This window comes from Falco rusticolus, chromosome 10 (assembly GCF_015220075.1).
Source record: "Falco rusticolus isolate bFalRus1 chromosome 10, bFalRus1.pri, whole genome shotgun sequence".
Taxonomy (NCBI): Eukaryota; Metazoa; Chordata; class Aves; order Falconiformes; family Falconidae; genus Falco; species Falco rusticolus.
The window spans coordinates 32585685-32602615 of record NC_051196.1 but is presented as its reverse complement, the minus strand read 5'-3'; the positions used below and the strand labels follow the sequence as shown (position 1 = coordinate 32602615).

Sequence of the window (16931 nt, the reverse complement as noted above, 5' to 3'; positions counted from 1 at the left end):
CTGGTGGGTGCCAGCTGTGTGTGTGGGTGGATGCGACCAGCAGCCCTGGGTGCCAAGCTTGGGATTTGGTAGAGTCCAGAAATCATGGTACAAACCCTCCACAACATTTCCATGGTGGAAGCCCCGAAGCATCCCAGATTGCTGGGGCCCTCCACTGGTGTTTGCCATCTGGCTGCCCATCTCCTCGAGCTGCCCACCAGTGTCCTTGCAGGGCTGTGCTGGAGGGACAGGGCTGCTGGTGTCCAGCACTGAGCTGGGTGAATTCTGAACGGGGAACCCCGTCTCTGCTTTCCTACTTCACAGCCTATTCGCGTTGCTCGGGGTTCGCCCCTCCTCACAGTAGCTGTCCTAAAACTGGGTGCCTGCACCCGGCTGTAGGCAGATGAGAGAACCTCCAAGGGAGACCCCAAGCTGCAGAGCGGTGGGTGGTGGGAGGGTATCTGGAAGGAGATACCAAGTGGGCTCGCTCTGTTCTTCACTCGTTCCGCAGCGTTCCCCACTGGCCACCCCAGAGGTGAGGTGTGAGCCAGAGGTGCTCTCTCCAGCAGCCATGGAAGAGATGCGTCTCCTAAGAAGTTTCCTCCCACCTGCCTGGTACGCTTGTGTAGTGCTGGACTGAAGTGCCCATCCCTCCCTGCACTGTGAAAGGAGCCCTAGTGACCAGCTCGCGAGGGATGTTCCCTTTCCAGTGACATGGGAGAAAGCATGGGGGAGGCTGGGAGAGCCAGTAGGAGCTGGCACCCCATACTCGTAGCACCCTATACGAGAAGTTCATCTGCTGAGGGAGGAGAGCCTGGGCTGTTTGCATCCAGCAAGCCCCACTGTGTGCCCTGCAAGGGCTCTGCTGGCAGCAAAAGAGCCTGAGGTGGGGAGAGCAGCGGGAGAGCAGAGAGCCTGTCCCTCTGGGGGTGTGTGGAGCTGTCCCCAGTAATAACCCTGCTAATTAACTGCTGGCCGTTAGCTGACACTGGGTAGGAGACATCTCCCAAGCCTGTCTTCCTCCCTCTCCCCGTTGGAGGGATGCTGGCTGCAGGTGCCCAGAGACAGGGCTGCTGGTGGGGTGTGGAAGGATTTTGGGACTGGGGAGCCTCCTGGTCCTTCCTCAGGGGCTTGGGCCGTGACTGCAACAAGTGACCGTGACTCAGGATTGGTGTCCCACCTCTGCTTCATTGCTTTATTTGCTGTTACAGTTTCTTGTCTGGCTTTGGGATGGATGTACCGGTGTGGTGTTTATAGCAGGTGCTGTGGGCTGTGCACGCCCCCGGTGACATCTCCTTGTCCCCACAGCCCCAGGGGTACAACCAAGGGGGCTGTGCAGCTGAGGCTGGAGGAGCTGGAGTTCTTTGCCCGAGACTGTGCAGCCCACCAGAGGTACTGGTGGGTCCAGCACCACCCTCTCAGCTACACTGGGGCCAAGCGGTGGTGATGGACAGGGTGGCAGCGCTGGCAGAGAGGTGGCTCGGGTCAAGTGGGTCTGAGCATGAAGTTGTCCCTGGGCAGGCTGAGTGTGAGCTGCCAGCCTGCACGTCCCCCGTCTGTGCTGGGCTGTGGGCAGAGCTGTGAGATAGCAGCATCCTGCTTCGCTCACTTGGGGATCAGCTTTGGGGTTGTTTTTTTTTACTTTATTTTCTTGCAGCTGAGAGTAAGCGGGAGAGATGTGCTGATGATACAGGGTAGGCAGCTGCCAGCCCACAGCTGCCTCTGTTTGTAGCGTTGGGAGGGTGTTTGCGAGCTCTTGAAGGCCACCTGCGTGAAGCTGGTGGAGCAGCAGGGTGTGGGTCAGCCTGGGGAGAGGTCTCAGCGCCCTGTAGGAGCCGGGTGATGTCTGGGCAGGACCTGTGCCTCCCTGCTCCAGCCCGGAACACGGGTGCGTGGGATGGAGGAGGGAAGGGCAGTTCCTCACATCCTCCAAGCCGCAGAGCGATGCAGCAGCATAGCATCTCCTAATCTCCCTGCGCATCTCCTCTAGTTTCCTCTAGTTGATAAGGATTTGGGGGGGATGAGGGGGAGAGGGGGGAACTGGAGCTCGGAAGCCACAGGACACGTGGCCCAGCGGCGCAGCGGAGGCAGCAGCAGCTGGAGGTGCGGGCAGGAAACACGGGTGCCCACAGAGCAGCCGGCGCGTCCCTGCGTGCCCTGCGTGGGCTGCCCGGGCGCGCTGCCGGGGCAGGGGTGCTGGCTCCCAGGGTGGCATTTCAGCTCTCTGCCAAATCCTCCTGCTCCACACTGATTGACCGAGATCGTTGAGAGGTGAGCCAGGATCTGAGCCGGGATCCAGGCTAGTCACAGTCACCCTGGCTAACTGGGAGCTCGCTGCTGTCCCGTCTCCGGCCCACTGAGCAATCTTTTTTCCCCCAGCATCTTCTCTCCCGGGGTGCTCTCTGTATGTGGATGTTGCTGCTGCTGGGTAGAGCTAATGCGACAGTTGCTTCATAGCCAAGTGCGGTGCCTCGCAGCAAAAATTGCTGTTTGCTGATGCAGACAGCAGGTGAGATGAAGCAAATTGCTGAGACGCAACTGAGCCGAGTCTGCAGGGGAAAATTGTTTTACCCACGTCTTTTCCTGAGGCAGAAGCGCCTGCGTGTTACAGCAACCAGAGCAATGGGACCAAACAGGCCCCTGAGCACCAGCGTGGCTGTGCCCCTCCCTGGGACAGTAGTGGGGGTGAAAGAGCCTTTCACAGGGGTTTTGGTGCCTCACTAGACGAGCAGCTTGGCCATTTTTAGCTCGTAGAGGATGAGGGATTCACTGGGACACAGGGCGCTGCTGGTTCAGTGTTTGTGTTGGCCTCCATGGATGTCTCAGCCCTGCCTCCTGCCCTCTGCAAAAGTAGTAAGGTCAAATTAGAGGCCTCAGCTGCTTTCTTGTTGTCCTGTCTGGATAAACCATCTGTTAAAGGCATGGGATTGTTCTCTGCAAACCTGATAGCCGGTGAGCGGCAGCTGAGGTCAGGCGCAGCAGGAGGATGCGGTAACCTCATCGCTCTCTCAGTGCAGGGATGTTTAATTCTCCATTACACTGCCTGCTTTAGTTTCATCGATTAAGGAGAGCTTGTGGGGTTGAGCTGTTTTCACTCTGAAAACCTGTATTAATGAGAGATGCACCGCTTTTCCCTCTGAAATATGTTCCTAATTGGTTGGGGTTACTGCGTTGCCTCTTGTAGAGGGGATGATGTTAAGTGCAGGACCCCACTTTTTGCATTGATTCTGGGTGCAACGTGCGTTTTGTAACAGCCACCTGAAATTTTGCAGTCCAGCCTCCAAATTCAAGCTCAGGTAGTGACCGTGTGCCCGATTCCTCCAGGAAACCTCGGTGGATGCAGGGATGGGTCCACGCAGGGACAAACCCAGGGCTCAGCCAGAGTTTTGCAGGCAGAAGGGGCTCCATAAATAGCGGTGGGCAGGCGACGGGGCTGCAGACTGCAAGGTGCTGAAGGCTCTGGCCCCTGTCCAGCAAAGCACTTAGCACTCACTCGGCTGTTCCCCTGAAATCATGGGGGATTTTTGGTCGTTTTTTTCTTTGCGGAGCGGTGTTGGGTTGCAGTCAGCAAAGGTGAGCGGCTGAGCGGTGTGGAGCAGCCCCGGGCTGGGCAGGTTGGTTGCAGATGGATAAAGCAGCTGGTGAATGCCGGCAGGAGAAGGTGGGCTGCAGCCCTCCTCCGAGCTCCTGCAGCTCCCAGTATCTAGTGCTGAATGGCCACTCCAGGGGGCTTCCACTGAAGTATTAAGAGGGAGATGGCGCTACTTTATTCTCCATGCTGTTGCATGATGGATTTCTCCTATTTTTGCCCACATGCACACACGAGTTGTCAGGTTTTTTTTGAATTCTTTCTCCCTTGGCAGCCTTTCTCTGAGGGCCTGACCGCCCAGCACCCCTTCCAGTGATGGGAAGCCTGGGGATGACCGCAGGGTTGTGCTCAGTGGGATCCACAATGTTAAATAAAAGCAACTTTTTATTTTTTCTTTGCCAGAGTAAGTAGCCTGGAGGCTTTTCTGCTGCCCCGGGTAGGATCAGTCTGTGTCAGCTGGCTGAGGTCGAGCTGGGCTGGGAGTGACCATGTGGCTGTCACTACACCGTTTGTCCCCAGGGAGACACATGCACTGAGCAATGCTTGTTGAAGCAATGGGTGTTTTCTTGGAGGCTGTCCCTGATAAATCCATCCTAGGAGATAACCTGGGCTAAACCCTCCTTTTGCCAGCCTTTTTTTCTTTAATCAGTTTTATATCTTTCCAAAAATCCTCTGGAGGTGGAGATTTTGCAACCCTCGGAGCCCATTCCAGGGTGTCCTTATCCTTGCCTGTTACAACACTCCATCCATGAGCGGTTAAATGAAGCTTGGATGAAGTTTTGGTTTTAAGTTACTTTAAAGGTGGATCTGGTTTTCATGTAACCAGAAGGGTAATTTTTTTAAGCTTTTTTTTTTCTTAAACGGTGTGGAGGGTGGATCTGGGGTCAGCTTTTTCTTTCTGATGTAACCCGCTCCTGCTGAAGGGAAGGCTCCTTGCCCAGGAGTGTGACCGTGTCCTTTTATTTAAGCGCTGGAGGCAAGTGGAGGGCCAAGCCTTTCTGCTGGTGGTCGGCTGGGGGGAAGTTTGGGAGGCTGTGAAGGGCACAACCTGTTGGCACAGCCACGGTGCAGCTCAGCGTGCAACATGGAAGCATGTGAGGAGCTTAGAGCATCTCCGGGCTGGATGGGCTTTGCTGCCTCCCTGCCAAGCCTCTGCTGGCAACTGCTTGCACGCCTGCCTGGGAGGGCTGGAGGATGGCTGGAGGATGGCCAGCACGCTCCAGGCATCCTGTCTCATCTGCTGCTCATCCGTCCCTGCTTACTGCTGGTCCCTGCGCTGAGACATCTCAGCCCTGCCAGGCTGCAGCGGGGTTGATATTCCAGCAGAGAGCTTCCCTCTACCCCGGCCATGGCTGTGGCACCAGCTTCTTCTTCCTCTTGCCACTGTCCACATGGGATGAAGACCAGTTTCTACCTTCTGCAGTGACCGCTGCCTTCCACAGCGTGCGCTGGGAGAGGGCAGCTTGGGGAGGAGATGTGGCTCACCTTGGTGACAGGCTGCTGATCTTTGGAGGGTTCATCCTGGATTACCTGCCACTTCTTCTGTTGCCCAGGCACGCGTGACCCACGGTGGTGGGGCCCCACCAGATGCTCATCTGGTGTCTCTGGCCACATCCCTGGTAGGTCTTTCCCAGCAAGGACCCAAGGTGCAAACCTGTGGTGGGACATGTGGCTGCTGTCACAGAGCCCACGCTGCCACTCACGTGGGGACCTTGCTGGTGACTGGATGTCACTTCCAGCGTGGGCTCTGCAGTTATCCCTTCATTGCGCTCGTGGGGAACCTCTGCTGTGCTTCCAGCTCGCCTCTACTCCTCTGCCCTCTCTTTTTTATTAATTTCCACTCCCTGCTCAAGGCTGGCTGCCAGGTTCCCCTGTCTGCCCGGGGGGGTCCGGGCTCCCCCCGCAGCCCTCTCTACAGGTTTGCAAAGCCACAGGGCTCTGCCTCCAAATAAATGCAAGTGCTGGTGGGCAGATCTGGGCATGTGGGATCATCATCAGCCGTGGTGGGAGCAGGCTTGGGGGGGGGTTGGAAGGCAGCGGTGGGAGGATAGCTGCAGGCACTGGGCTTACTGGTTACTGGCAGGAGGGTGGCAGGGGTGTGCAGAGGTGGCTGTGTTTGACTTGGGGCTCTTTCTTGCGCACTGCGATGGAAATAGTTATGGGTTGGAGTTTGGCTTGTTGTCTGGAATAATGTGCCTGGCCTTGGCGGTGCTGGGGACAGGCAGGAGGATGGGGAGAGTGGCACCCAGGTATGGGGGAGAGGAGTTAGTGCAAGGCAGGGCAGGGGGAGATGGGGCTTGTAAGGCTTTGCCTTGGTTGCCTGCAGGCTTGCAAGCTGGTTGCAAGCTTGCCTGCAGCCTTTCTGCTGGTAGCAAAGCTGAGGTGGAACAGCGCTCAGACCAGGCTGCAGAACCCACCCGGGGCAGGTTTTGCACCTTCGGCTGCATGCTCCTGCGGCAGCGGGGCCCCAACTGCTGCTGTGCAAAGCTGGGGTCACCCCCAGGAGCCGCAGCATCTCGTGGGGCTGACACGAGCAAGGTCAGCGAGAGAAAATCCCAGCAAGCCCTGGGCTATAGCAAGATGTCTTCGTCTCTCCTTCCCCTGTGGATGGTGGCTCCCGGTCCTGCGCTGGCAGAGGGAGGACCTGCGGTGGGATGGAGGCAGGGCTGGTGCAGGGAACCAACATTTCAGCATTTGCTTGGTTGGGATGGTGGCATTTGTGCTTACTGCGCTTCCTGCTAAGAGTCATTTCCTTCCACGCTGCAAGGGGGCCAGGGAGGTACTTGAGGTCAGTAGAGAAAGTGGGGTTCGAGAGGCTGATCTGCTGCTCCACGGCAAGGAGAGGGCTGCATAAACCAAACCCTGAACTGCCTTCTCCCCGGCACACGCAGGCATGTTTGGGAGGATGAGAGAGATGAGCAAGCAGCTGCAAGCATGCGTGGGCTGGAGGTTTTTACCCTGCTCCCTCCGGGCGCAGAGGCTGCCCTTCGCCCTAGGAATTCCCTGCGTGCTTCTGTCTTTGATAAGTACCTTGCTTGCTCCGGGGCTCCCTCCGTTGCGTGGATTTTAGGTATGCAGTTTGTAACAATAGCTCTGTCTTACTACTTACTTACTAACCCACTGGTGCTCTGTGCAGTGAAAGGTGAGTGCAGGACATAGGACACTGCAGCATCCTGAAGCAGAGACGAGGCGCTTGCAGCATGCTGCAAGGGAAGGCCGTTAATATTTTGGCACCTTCCCTCAGTAGTTATTGGCTGCTAAACTACCATGAAAACCCAGCTGCCGGTTCTTTCCCACTGCGTTGGTCAAGCCCTGTATCCTTCAAAGGCAGGATTAGTCTTCAGCCCTGATGTGCATGTCCTGGATGCAAAGACCTGAGCTGTGATATGGGTTTGTAAGGGCTAAACCAGCGTGCTGTGTCGCTGAGGATGTGAGCACATGGGCAGGTTACAGCAGGGCACGCTAATGTTTGAACTTCCAGACAGCTCATTTCCAAAGGGTAGGCGGTGCCTTAAGAAGTCACACCCTTGCTTATGGTAGGAGGCTTGTCCGTCCTCCCTTTGCAGCCCCAAGGAACTCGGTCTTTCTGTGCTCTTGTCCCGAGTTGAGGAGCTTTGGCGGGTTATTGCGGTGGTCAGTCTGCATACGTCCCGTGTCAGGCAATGAGCAGGCTGCCATCATCTCCACGTGCACACCCACGGTGACTGGGTGCATTGAACTGCATCACAAGAGGATCTCGCATTCCTCATGTAGGATTTAAGCATCTTTTAAACATCTCCCCAAAGTCAGGCCCTGTGTCTGGCTTGCTGTGGTGTTCGTCTGGAGCGAGCATCATCTCTCGTGATGCAGTTCAGTGCTGTTGGCGGCTGCTGTGGGTAATGAGCAGGTCACATTTCTGTCTAGTTTTAAGCTGCAGTAAATTGAAATGAAAGACGAGTCGATCCACAGTGAGTGCAGTAAGTGGAGTTTAATTGGGATGAATTACATGCCAGGTTTGTAGTAATCTCCGTCCCACATTGCTCAGAAGCATCATCTACTTTGGAAACGTGACTCAGAAATGTTGTTATTTGATTCCCCCGAGCATTTAAGAAACTGTTTTTCCAGGAAGCAAAGATTCTTGAGTTTGGGTTTGGTTTAGGTTTTTTTTCTTTCTTGTTGCTGCTGTTGTTTTCTCTTTGTTCTATGGCAATGAGAGTCTTTTCCCAGAATTTCCTCTGGGGAGGGAGTCTGTGAGATGCTCCCTTACTAGCATCTCTTCAGCTCCTTCTCCTTGCTCAGCATTTAATGCTCTGGCATGCTCGCAGCTGCCCCTTGCAGAGGAGCCAGCTCTGAGGTAGCTCGTTGGAGTTACCTGCTGCTCTTCTCCCTGAGCCACAGCTGAAGCTGCCAGGATGCTGGAGCTGTACTGACGGATTCACCACCCACATGTGCAGCCAGGCCCTAACACCCTCTGCTGCTGCCACAGGTTCAAAAATAAGCCAGTTTTTATAAAATAAAGTCCAAGGGACTCGTGTATAGTACAAAGCTGTGAGAGGTGGGAGCCCTGAGCTGTTATCCCCCCTCCCTCAGCTCTGGTTCTGACCAGCACCTTGCATATGTTTATGTTGTTGATACCAGACCTCCCTAGTGGTGTCTATAATTCAAATGATCTCTGGAGATTGGGCGGTTTTCATGCTTTTTCAAATGTTTTCTCTCTGGAAGGTGTTTGGAAGTGAGGTGGGGAGGGGGATTCTGCCTGGAAGCATGGGGGGTGGGGTGGTTACTGCAGTCAAATCTGCTCCAGAGCTGCTGTGGCAGATCCACCACAGCTGGATCTCCAGAGGTTGGATTTGGTTGATACTTGTGCTGTGCTTTCTTCTGTGGCCTTCTGAACATCACCCAGAGGTGCTAAGCTTTTTGTCCCTCTTTGGCTAGGGAAGGACAGAGTTTTCTTGGTGAAGATGGAGCATATATGAAGGCAAGGACTGCCCTGGGCATCCTGGTGGTGCTCAGAGGAGCTGGGGAGATGCCAGAAAATGCATACCTAATTTAGCATGAAAGTGGGGAGCGGGGCAGGAGGCAGGGGCATCATCAAGTTGTTTAAAAGAAGGATCAATGCAAGTTTCAGTATCTAACTTGAATTTGGAGAGAAGCGGATCTTAAATCCATGGTGTTTGTAAGATGTGGTAGCTGCAAACAGGATTTCATCTAACTGGGCAGGAGGCTGTGCCCTTAGAGGGTTCGCCTCTGTAGAAAAGCTTGCTTTAAAAAAAAAAAAACCAAACACTACAAAATGTTGCTGCCTGGAAAGACAAAAAGAAGTGCAGTTTGCAGGTGTGTGTCGGGTGGAGGAAGAGGAAAGCATGGAGTGTGAAGCTAAAGGGCGAAGGAGCTTACAGTAGCGGTGGCGCTGCCCTCTGCTCATCACGCCTGGGGATTGCCACGGTGGGGTACCCAGATGTTCAAGGGGACACGGAGGTAAAGGGGCTGGGGGGGCTTCCTAGGGAGCCGGTAGAGTGGGGCTGTGCTTGCAGGCTTGTGTGTGTGCATAACCACGTGCACGCGGCAGGAGAGATGTGCAGGTGGTAGGGTCTCTGTGCTGTTTTGGAAGGTTGAGGAGCAAACTGGGGCTCCTGAAGAGCTTGTTGAAGGTGAGAAGTGTGGCCAACTGCTCTGGGAGGACCTGGGCACCTGTGGCTGTACCGAGGACCAGGCTGGTGGTGCTGTGCTAGAGCTCTGGGTGCCTCTTCAGCCTGTGCCATCAGCAGTGGCAGGGGAGGACTGGGAGGCTGCTGTGATGGTGGCTTGTTCCCTCTGCACGACACCATCCCCAGCACCTGCCCACTGACCTCGGATGTCTGGCAGCTCTCTGCCCGGGCCGGGGCAGCTGTCCCATCCTTGCTTTCCAGCATAGCCAGGGAAACGCAGTTTGCTGTTCAAAGCCTGGTACCACGGTGCCATAGGCATGCCTGGGTCTGCCATCGTGTCACGGGTGGTAATCCAGCTCTTCAGATGGCTAGGACCTCTTTATCTGTGCCCGCCCTTCCTCCTCCTCCATCTTCTTGTGAATAGCTTGAAATTCCCTGAACTCCCCTTCTGTTTTCCCTTTCTCTTAGTGGATATTCGTGAAATCAAAGAGATCCGTCCAGGAAAAAATTCACGTGATTTTGACCGGTACCAGGAGGATCCATGTTTCCGACCTGACCAGTCTCACTGCTTCGTTGTCCTCTATGGCACAGAATTCCGGCTGAAGACCCTCAGCCTGCAAGGTAAAGCACTCGTGGCCTCAGGGCTGTGCCAGGGGAGGGTTGGGCAGGCACCTCATCACCACAGGCCCCAAACTTCCGATGCATCCTTCCACGGTGAGCTAGAACATATCCTTGGGTAGGTGCTCTTCTTACCACACCAAGGAGGTGTCTTTGGAAGGTGACACCGGTCCCTGAAGGGTTACACATCCAAGCCCTAGTTAAGTCAATTAATTCACCTGGTGAACCCAAAAGTTGGGTGAACTAAAGCCCCTAGTTCAAATATGTGCTGGAAAATGTGGTTCATCTCAGCTTGGCGTGTTGGTGTTCATCAGCTGTGTCGTGGTAACCAGCCCCACACGTGAAGGGGAAAATCTTGCTCGCTTCTGCTGTGCAATTCTGAGTGAGAAAACGCTGCCAGTGCCAAACGGTAATTCACAAAGCCTGGGTACCTCTGCGGTGTTGGTCTCGGCTTTCCTTGGCCACTTGTCGGTTGACTTAAGCCGGACTTGGAGCAGCCATCCTTATGTTTTGCTACTGAAGGAGACGAGGTTTATGCTATTGAGTCTCCTCCTGTTCAGGTGGAGGACGGGCTGCAGCTCAGCTGATGGGCGATAATCTTTTTCTGCTAACAGTGCGCAGGCTTGTAGACGGGCCCGTAGATGGGTGCTGACGGAGGCAGTGATGCTGTGATGGAGGCGGTGATGCTGTGATGGAGGTGGTCATGCTGATGCCTTAACCTCCGGGGCAAATCTGCCTCTGGCTAGTGCTGCAGGGCACAGGGACAGGGACAGCACCTCTGCCCTTAGAAAGGACGGAGCTGCTGTCAGGGAGGTTACAGAGGAGCTAGCACACCTTCCCAAAGCAGATGGTGGCCTGTCACCCAGGCCAGCCAGAGCATGACTGCTTGAGGGTGAAGATAACCCCCAGCTCTCAGGGACTGAAGGGAGGAGAGAGCATGGCGTGCAGGGGCAAGGGCTGCAGCCAGCCACATACATCCCACGGGAGGGGAGCAGGAGCCCGGCACAGAGAGGAGCCAGCCAGAGCATCTGCACAGCAGGGAGCTGTTATCAGAAAGGGGATGAAGGAAGGAACAGGGGATACAAGATGCTGAGGATAGTCCACAAGTTTGGGTTGGTCAGCAGCTTCTGCGTCCCTTCCTCCCATTTCTCCTGTGCACTTTCCACAGCCACTTCCGAGGATGAGGTCAACATGTGGATCAAGGGGCTGAACTGGCTGGTGGCAGACACTCTGAGGGCTGCCACTCCTCTGCAGATCGAAAGGTGAGGGAGTTGTCCTTGTTCTGCACTTCTTTGGGTTTGTTTTTTTCCCCTTTTCTGTCCTTTTTTTGACAGAAAAAGGTGAGCACAGTGACATCGCCTCCTTCCCTCTCTGAGCAATGCTGACCTGGCCCTCCTGCCTCTGCGCTCGAGGCTCCATCACACGACCCGGTGCACAGCATCGTCTGTGGCCAGAGCTCCATCTCTTATGTGTGCAGGGGAAAGGAGCTTTATGACAAAGCAGATGTTCCTGTGTGTGTGCAGCCTGTATTATCCGTAGCAATTCAGTGCAGAGGCACATAGAAGAGAAGACTTTTGGGTTTTTGTCTTAACTGTGGACCCATTTCCAGGCAGAGACAGTTTTAAAGGGGGCAGGTTGACCCTGGAAGGGGCGCAGAGTTCTTTGGTGGGAAGAAGGGCTGTGGGAGTGGGTGGCGTGGTGCTGAGCATCTTCAGAGACGGCGGCAAACTGAACGGGCTTCTTGTCAAGGAGCTGGGGCAAAAGCGTGTGGTGTTTGTGCCTTTCCGTTTAGGTGGCTCCGTAAGCAGTTCTACTCGCTGGATCGCAACCGGGAAGACAGGTAAGAAGAGAGGAACCGCTCACTGGCACAGACGTGCGTGTTCTCAGAAGGGTTTGGGCCAGGGAGGTTTCCCTTTGACTTGAAACCTCAGCCTTCGCTTTGGACTTTTTGTTGGGTTCTTTAGGTTATTAATTTTCATTTCCAAGGAACTTTAAATCAAAGTCCCGGTACTTCCTTGGTTGATCTTTGCTGAATTAAAAAAGCGTTTAACAATGGTCTTGTTTCCCTGACCTGTTTCCCAGCTGTTCAGACCCAGTAACACCTTGAGAGCCCATAGCTGTGAAACACCCTCACCCCCAGCTGGCATCACCCAAGGAAGGTGACACCAAAGAGCCAACAGGCAGCTCTGGCCACCCCACCAGGGCTGAACAGGGTTGTGTTTGCTGCTTTTCACCCTGTTTGTTTTATTCTCCTTTGCTGAGGTCCTTGAGGCCATGGATCATCCTGCTGCTTGGCTTTTAGGCAGATGGGCTGCAGCAGGGCCACTACTGCTGTGGTTCTTGGGTGGATACTTAGTGATGTCCTAGCAGGTGAAACGTCATGCTTGAACCCATCACAAGGAGGTAAGGGAGGGGAACTGGGTCATGAGCCCTCATGAAGGGATGAGGGAAGGGACGTTTGCCTGTCAAGGAGGCGAGTTCCACCATGCTCTGTTTTGTGCCACTGCTGCCATAGCCTGCTTTACCTGGCCGTATGCCGCTGCCAGTCTTCTCTTCCCGAGGTGCTGTTATCTGCCTCCTTTCATCCCTGGGACGTGCTTTTCCCCCATGATGTTAACTGAGCCCATTAACCGTTCTGCATTGATTTCCTCGTTAATGTGCTCCCTTGGGGTAGGGGGATTCCTCCAGTCCTATCTGGAGAGGGCAGTGCCAGGGACATCACTTGCACATCAGCTCGTGCCCCCCGGCTGCAGTGGTCCATCTGCCCCCTGTATGTGCCCGGTGCCCAGGCAGGGCTCGCTGCAGAGCACCGGGCAGGACCCTGTGCTCCAGCGCATCCTCCGCTTGGTCCTCGCTGATGACATTTGATCTCGCACTGCTATTGATTTCCACGTTTCACCCCGAGCCCTGGAGTCTTTCTCATCCTTGCAGCAAAGCTCCTGCCAAAAAACTTGACCCACAAACCCGGCTGTCTGTGCCAGGGGGATGCTGCTGGGGAGTGATGGGTGACTGTGGTCGGACAGGTCAGTCCTGTGGATCAGCAGGCAAAAATCCCAGCTCCACACTTATCAGGAGAAGTGAGCAGCTCCCCTCATCCCACTTTGGTCCCCACTACCATGTCCCTCCCTCCCGGCTGCAGAGTGCTGCTCCATGACAGCCAGGACAGGCTGATGGCCCCACTGTCGGACTGCCAGGGGTTAAATACAACCTGTCTGCATCTCAGAGCAGAGCCGGAGTGTGTCGCATGGGGGAAACCCCACTGCATTGGACATTTTGGCTTTTGCAACGATTTATATCGTGGTGTGGCGAGAGCACCGCTGGGTGCACAAGGATTTTGTGGAGGAGGGATAAATCCTAGCTAGCAGAAGCAGAAAGGGAAAGAGTGGTGCTTTTAATCTGTTGCAGATGCTACACACCTTTCAAATCCAGGCTTCGGTTTTATACGCAGTGTACTGGTTTTCAGTGGTGACAGAGCAAAGTATTTCGTAATTCAGCAATGGAGAGCACTGAGGCAGGGGTGACTGCGTGGGGCTTTTGGGTAATGAATGCATGAGAAATGGAAAAAATTGGTCCTTTTTTCTCACCTGGTTATACAGTAAAACTGATAAAATGGCATCCTGACAGGACGAAAGAAATCGCATGTATAGATTCGTCTGCCCGAGGCATGATCAGCAGAGCTGAAAGGCAGCCTGTTGCATCTCTCTTTTTGTTTTTCTTAATTTCATCTTTCTATTAGCATTTAGAATTAAGGTAACAAAATAGAGTATATTCCTTACCTGTCAATCAAGGGGAGAGGTTTCAGTGTAAACTGCTTAATTGGAAGAGCTGCTGCTCCAGCCCAGGCAGCAAAAGGAGCAAAACAGCAATAGAGGGGCAATGTGGGAAGACTGTGGGTCTCCCCATTTTACAAGCATCATGTGTTTTCTGCAAAGTAGGGGCAGAAGTTATGGGGCACATACATCTCTCAGACGAAATCTTTCCCCTTACGAGGCATTTCAGCGTTAACTTTGGTGTCGCTGGGCTCTTTGCTTTTACTTCTCAGTCTGGAAACGGGTTTGAAAAGAGAACAGTGAGTTGGGGTTTTTTGTTGCTTTGTGGGTTTTTTTTTTCAAACCACTTCTTTTGCAAATCATCCTTGGTCCTTTCCAGAACGGGCAGGTTTTTGGCAGCTGAAGAAATCATTCCTGGCATTCATGGACCCCGCACTCACCCTGCGCCCCAGCCTCCTGCGCCAGAACCCTTTCCTTTCTGCCTTCTCCCGGCTGGGTGCCTGTGCGTACCTTCCAGCACGCCGGCAGATGTTGGCTGTTTTCACTGGCTGCTGGGCCTTCGGGTATTTGTTTTTCCAAGGGAGGTTAGGTGGAAAGAGGAGGATAACAGGATGTTGGGGTTTTTTTCCTAACTGCTGTGGGGGAGACTGTTTCACCTCTAGCTAGGAGAGCTGCCCGTTGCTGGGAGCCGTTACAGGCTGGAGGAGGGGGGAATGTTTTCATCCCCTGTGAGAGGGCTGGATCTGTCCTTTGGCCTGTTTGTCATGAAACCTTAAAAACCTTCCATAGAAGAAGTTATTCATTTGCTTTTTTACTTTCTAGTCTCAAAATACTACCAAGCTGTTTATCCAAGGTTGCCAACACTTCATTAATAAAACACAGTAAATAAAATCCTTCCGTGCCCCATCCTCCTACTGAAGCGGAGAGGGAAGTGTCGGTAACAGCTTTTACAGGGTTTGCTCTCGCTTCCTCTGGTGCCATCACATCGGTGAGCAGTGCCATGGTGCCACACCTCCCTGTGAAGCAGTCCAGCATCACCAGAGCCAGGCGCTGGCTCCAGCGGGTCTCCAGCCTGCTGCCTGCTGCCGCAGCCCCTCCTGCCCTTTTCCCAAGAGCTTTTTTGTAGCCTCAGCCTCCCACCAAGGGGAGATTGCTGCTGGGTGGCCTGGATACTCTGGGTGTCCCATCAGGAGTCCCATGAGAGCTGTTGCATGCTGTGGTCCCTGATGTGTGAGAGCATCTCTCGTGAGCCACCAATGTGCTGGCTCGTTCCCCCCCACATCACCTAATTTCCCTGTCACCCAGGACCCCGTAGCTGGGACCCCCCTGCCCTGGGGGCTGCAGAGCACCCTGCTTGTGGCCATGGAGCTGGGTGTGTTGGAGGAGGGAAGGGGCAGGCTCCCCTCCCCAAAACGTTTGCCCTGAGCCCCCGGCATAACTCTTCTGCTGGGGGAGGTGGAGGTGCAGGGAGGAGATAACCAAAGCTGCTGCTTGTGCTGAGAGCGTGTCGCTGGCTCTGTAGCTCACACAGCCAGGAGGGGAGGGGGGGCTGGTGCCATTTGTCAGCTTTTTTTTTTTTTCCTGTCCTGCCAACGAGTGGCAGGATGCTGCCTGTACAGTCTCGGCCGGGTGCTGGCCCTGGCCACCGCACGGGAGCTGGGCCAGGTCCTGCTCTGGCCGTGCGTGCGTCCCGGTCCCCTGTGGCTCCGAGCCCAGAAACAAGGGCTCTCTGTGTCCCACTGGTCTCTGCAGCGCCTGACACCAGCCAGTTTCTCCCTCTCCCTGGGGCTCTCTCCTCCTCCTGTGTGGTTTGAGATCACCCTGTTTTCAGGGAAGAGCCAAAAGAGACGCATCGCTGCAGGTGACAGTGTGCGCCTGGGTTAAAACCTCTGCGTGGGACATCTGCCCTGGCACGCTTATATTTGCACCCCAAAGCTGTAAGCTTCCAGGGTCAGCCCTGCCCTACGCCTTGTGGGACGGAGGAGCATCCTGTAGGGTCCTGGGCTCCCACGCACGCAGTGGGGGGCAAAAGCAGCATCTGTGATTGCTGGGGCGGACTCGGAGGACTTGCTTTTAAGGGAGGAGCTGCCAGAAAATGATTGCACGCAGACCTTTCAGCTTCTTACATGTTGCAGATGGGAGGCATCCACATTCTTCCTCGCTGCAGGGCTGTTGCCCCATGGGGGGACAACGCCAGAGCAGGCAGGGGCAGCCCAGGTCTGTCTCTGCCCACCTGGGGTCCTGCTCGGGGTTGGCACCGGAGCCCTCCTGGTCCAGGAACCGGCACGTTGGTGCAAATGGCCTTGGGGGGAGGACAGCCACGCCGGCTGCCCGTGCCAGTGGTGCGTGTGGCAGTGGCTGGGGGAGTGCAGCTGAGCACGACGTGGCAGTGCTGTGCCTGTGGCTAAACACTCAAAATGGCTTTTTTTCCTCTCTTCAGGATAAAATTAGCTGGGTCCAAACCACTTGCACAGCCTACCCTCCTCCAGCTCCTTCTGCAGGCCGGGGAGTGGGTTTTGGAAGGAATCTGGTCACCCAGCATCCATGTTGGGACACAGATCCTTGAAAAATGCTTCTTCCTGATTGTTCCTCTAAAGCAGCAGGTGCTGTGTGCCTGTTGTGGCATCGGCTCGAGTGGGCTGAGGGTGCTGGGGCTTGCCCTGCAGTGTTAGGAGCTTGCAGGCGTGGTGTCTGCAGTTCCCATTGGCATGCCAGCACCTCTCTCTGCTCCGCACGTGCAGCATGGATGCAGGGTTCAGTGGAAAACGTTCTTCTGTTCTGCCTTTCATCCCAATCCTGCATCCTTCGGGGGTCACACATCTGTCCTTGTGCATCACAGCTGATGCCCCTTTGGGCATGGCTGCTCCGTGCATGTGGTGTCCTGGTCCCAGGGTGAGAGCCCTCCTTCCCAGACCTCCTGAGCGTGTTTCCCCTCTTTCCCCTGCCGAGCCAGGATCTCCGCCAAGGATCTGAAGAACATGCTGTCTCAGGTCAACTACCGGGTCCCCAACATGAGGTTCCTGCGGGAGAGACTCACGGTGAGTGTCTGACCCCTCTGCTCTCCCAGTTAGCACTGGGGACCCTTGGCAGTCTGTTGCCTGCCTGTGAACAAAACCCGGTGGTGGCTGAACTCCCACAGTACGTTTGCATATTGCAGAGGCTCCCAGCCTTTCCTGGGAGGGCCCCCACCCACGGCGGCGACTGAAGAGGTGCCAGCTCCCGCTGGGTGCTGCACCCTGCCCTGTTTGTGGCCAGCACCCTCTCTTCACCCCATCCTGCCTCCCCCACTCCCCACATTGCTCCTGTCTCCTGTCGCGGGCTTTGTGCTGGTGGGGTAGAGTGCAGGAG

The 16931-nt window shown here is 55.2% G+C and overlaps 1 protein-coding gene across 4 annotated transcripts in view; it reads left to right on the top strand.

Moving 5' to 3' along the window:
• Positions 1 to 16931, top strand: part of PLCG1 (phospholipase C gamma 1) — a 48898-nt gene that overhangs the window by 12876 nt on the left and 19091 nt on the right. For all 4 annotated transcript variants that reach the window (XM_037402853.1, XM_037402851.1, XM_037402852.1 and 1 more), the window contains exons 2-5: positions 9664 to 9816; positions 10982 to 11075; positions 11606 to 11653; positions 16537 to 16621. In XM_037402853.1, coding sequence (XP_037258750.1) covers positions 9664 to 9816; positions 10982 to 11075; positions 11606 to 11653; positions 16537 to 16621 — 380 coding nt within the window. The remainder of the gene's footprint in view (positions 1 to 9663; positions 9817 to 10981; positions 11076 to 11605; positions 11654 to 16536; positions 16622 to 16931) is intronic.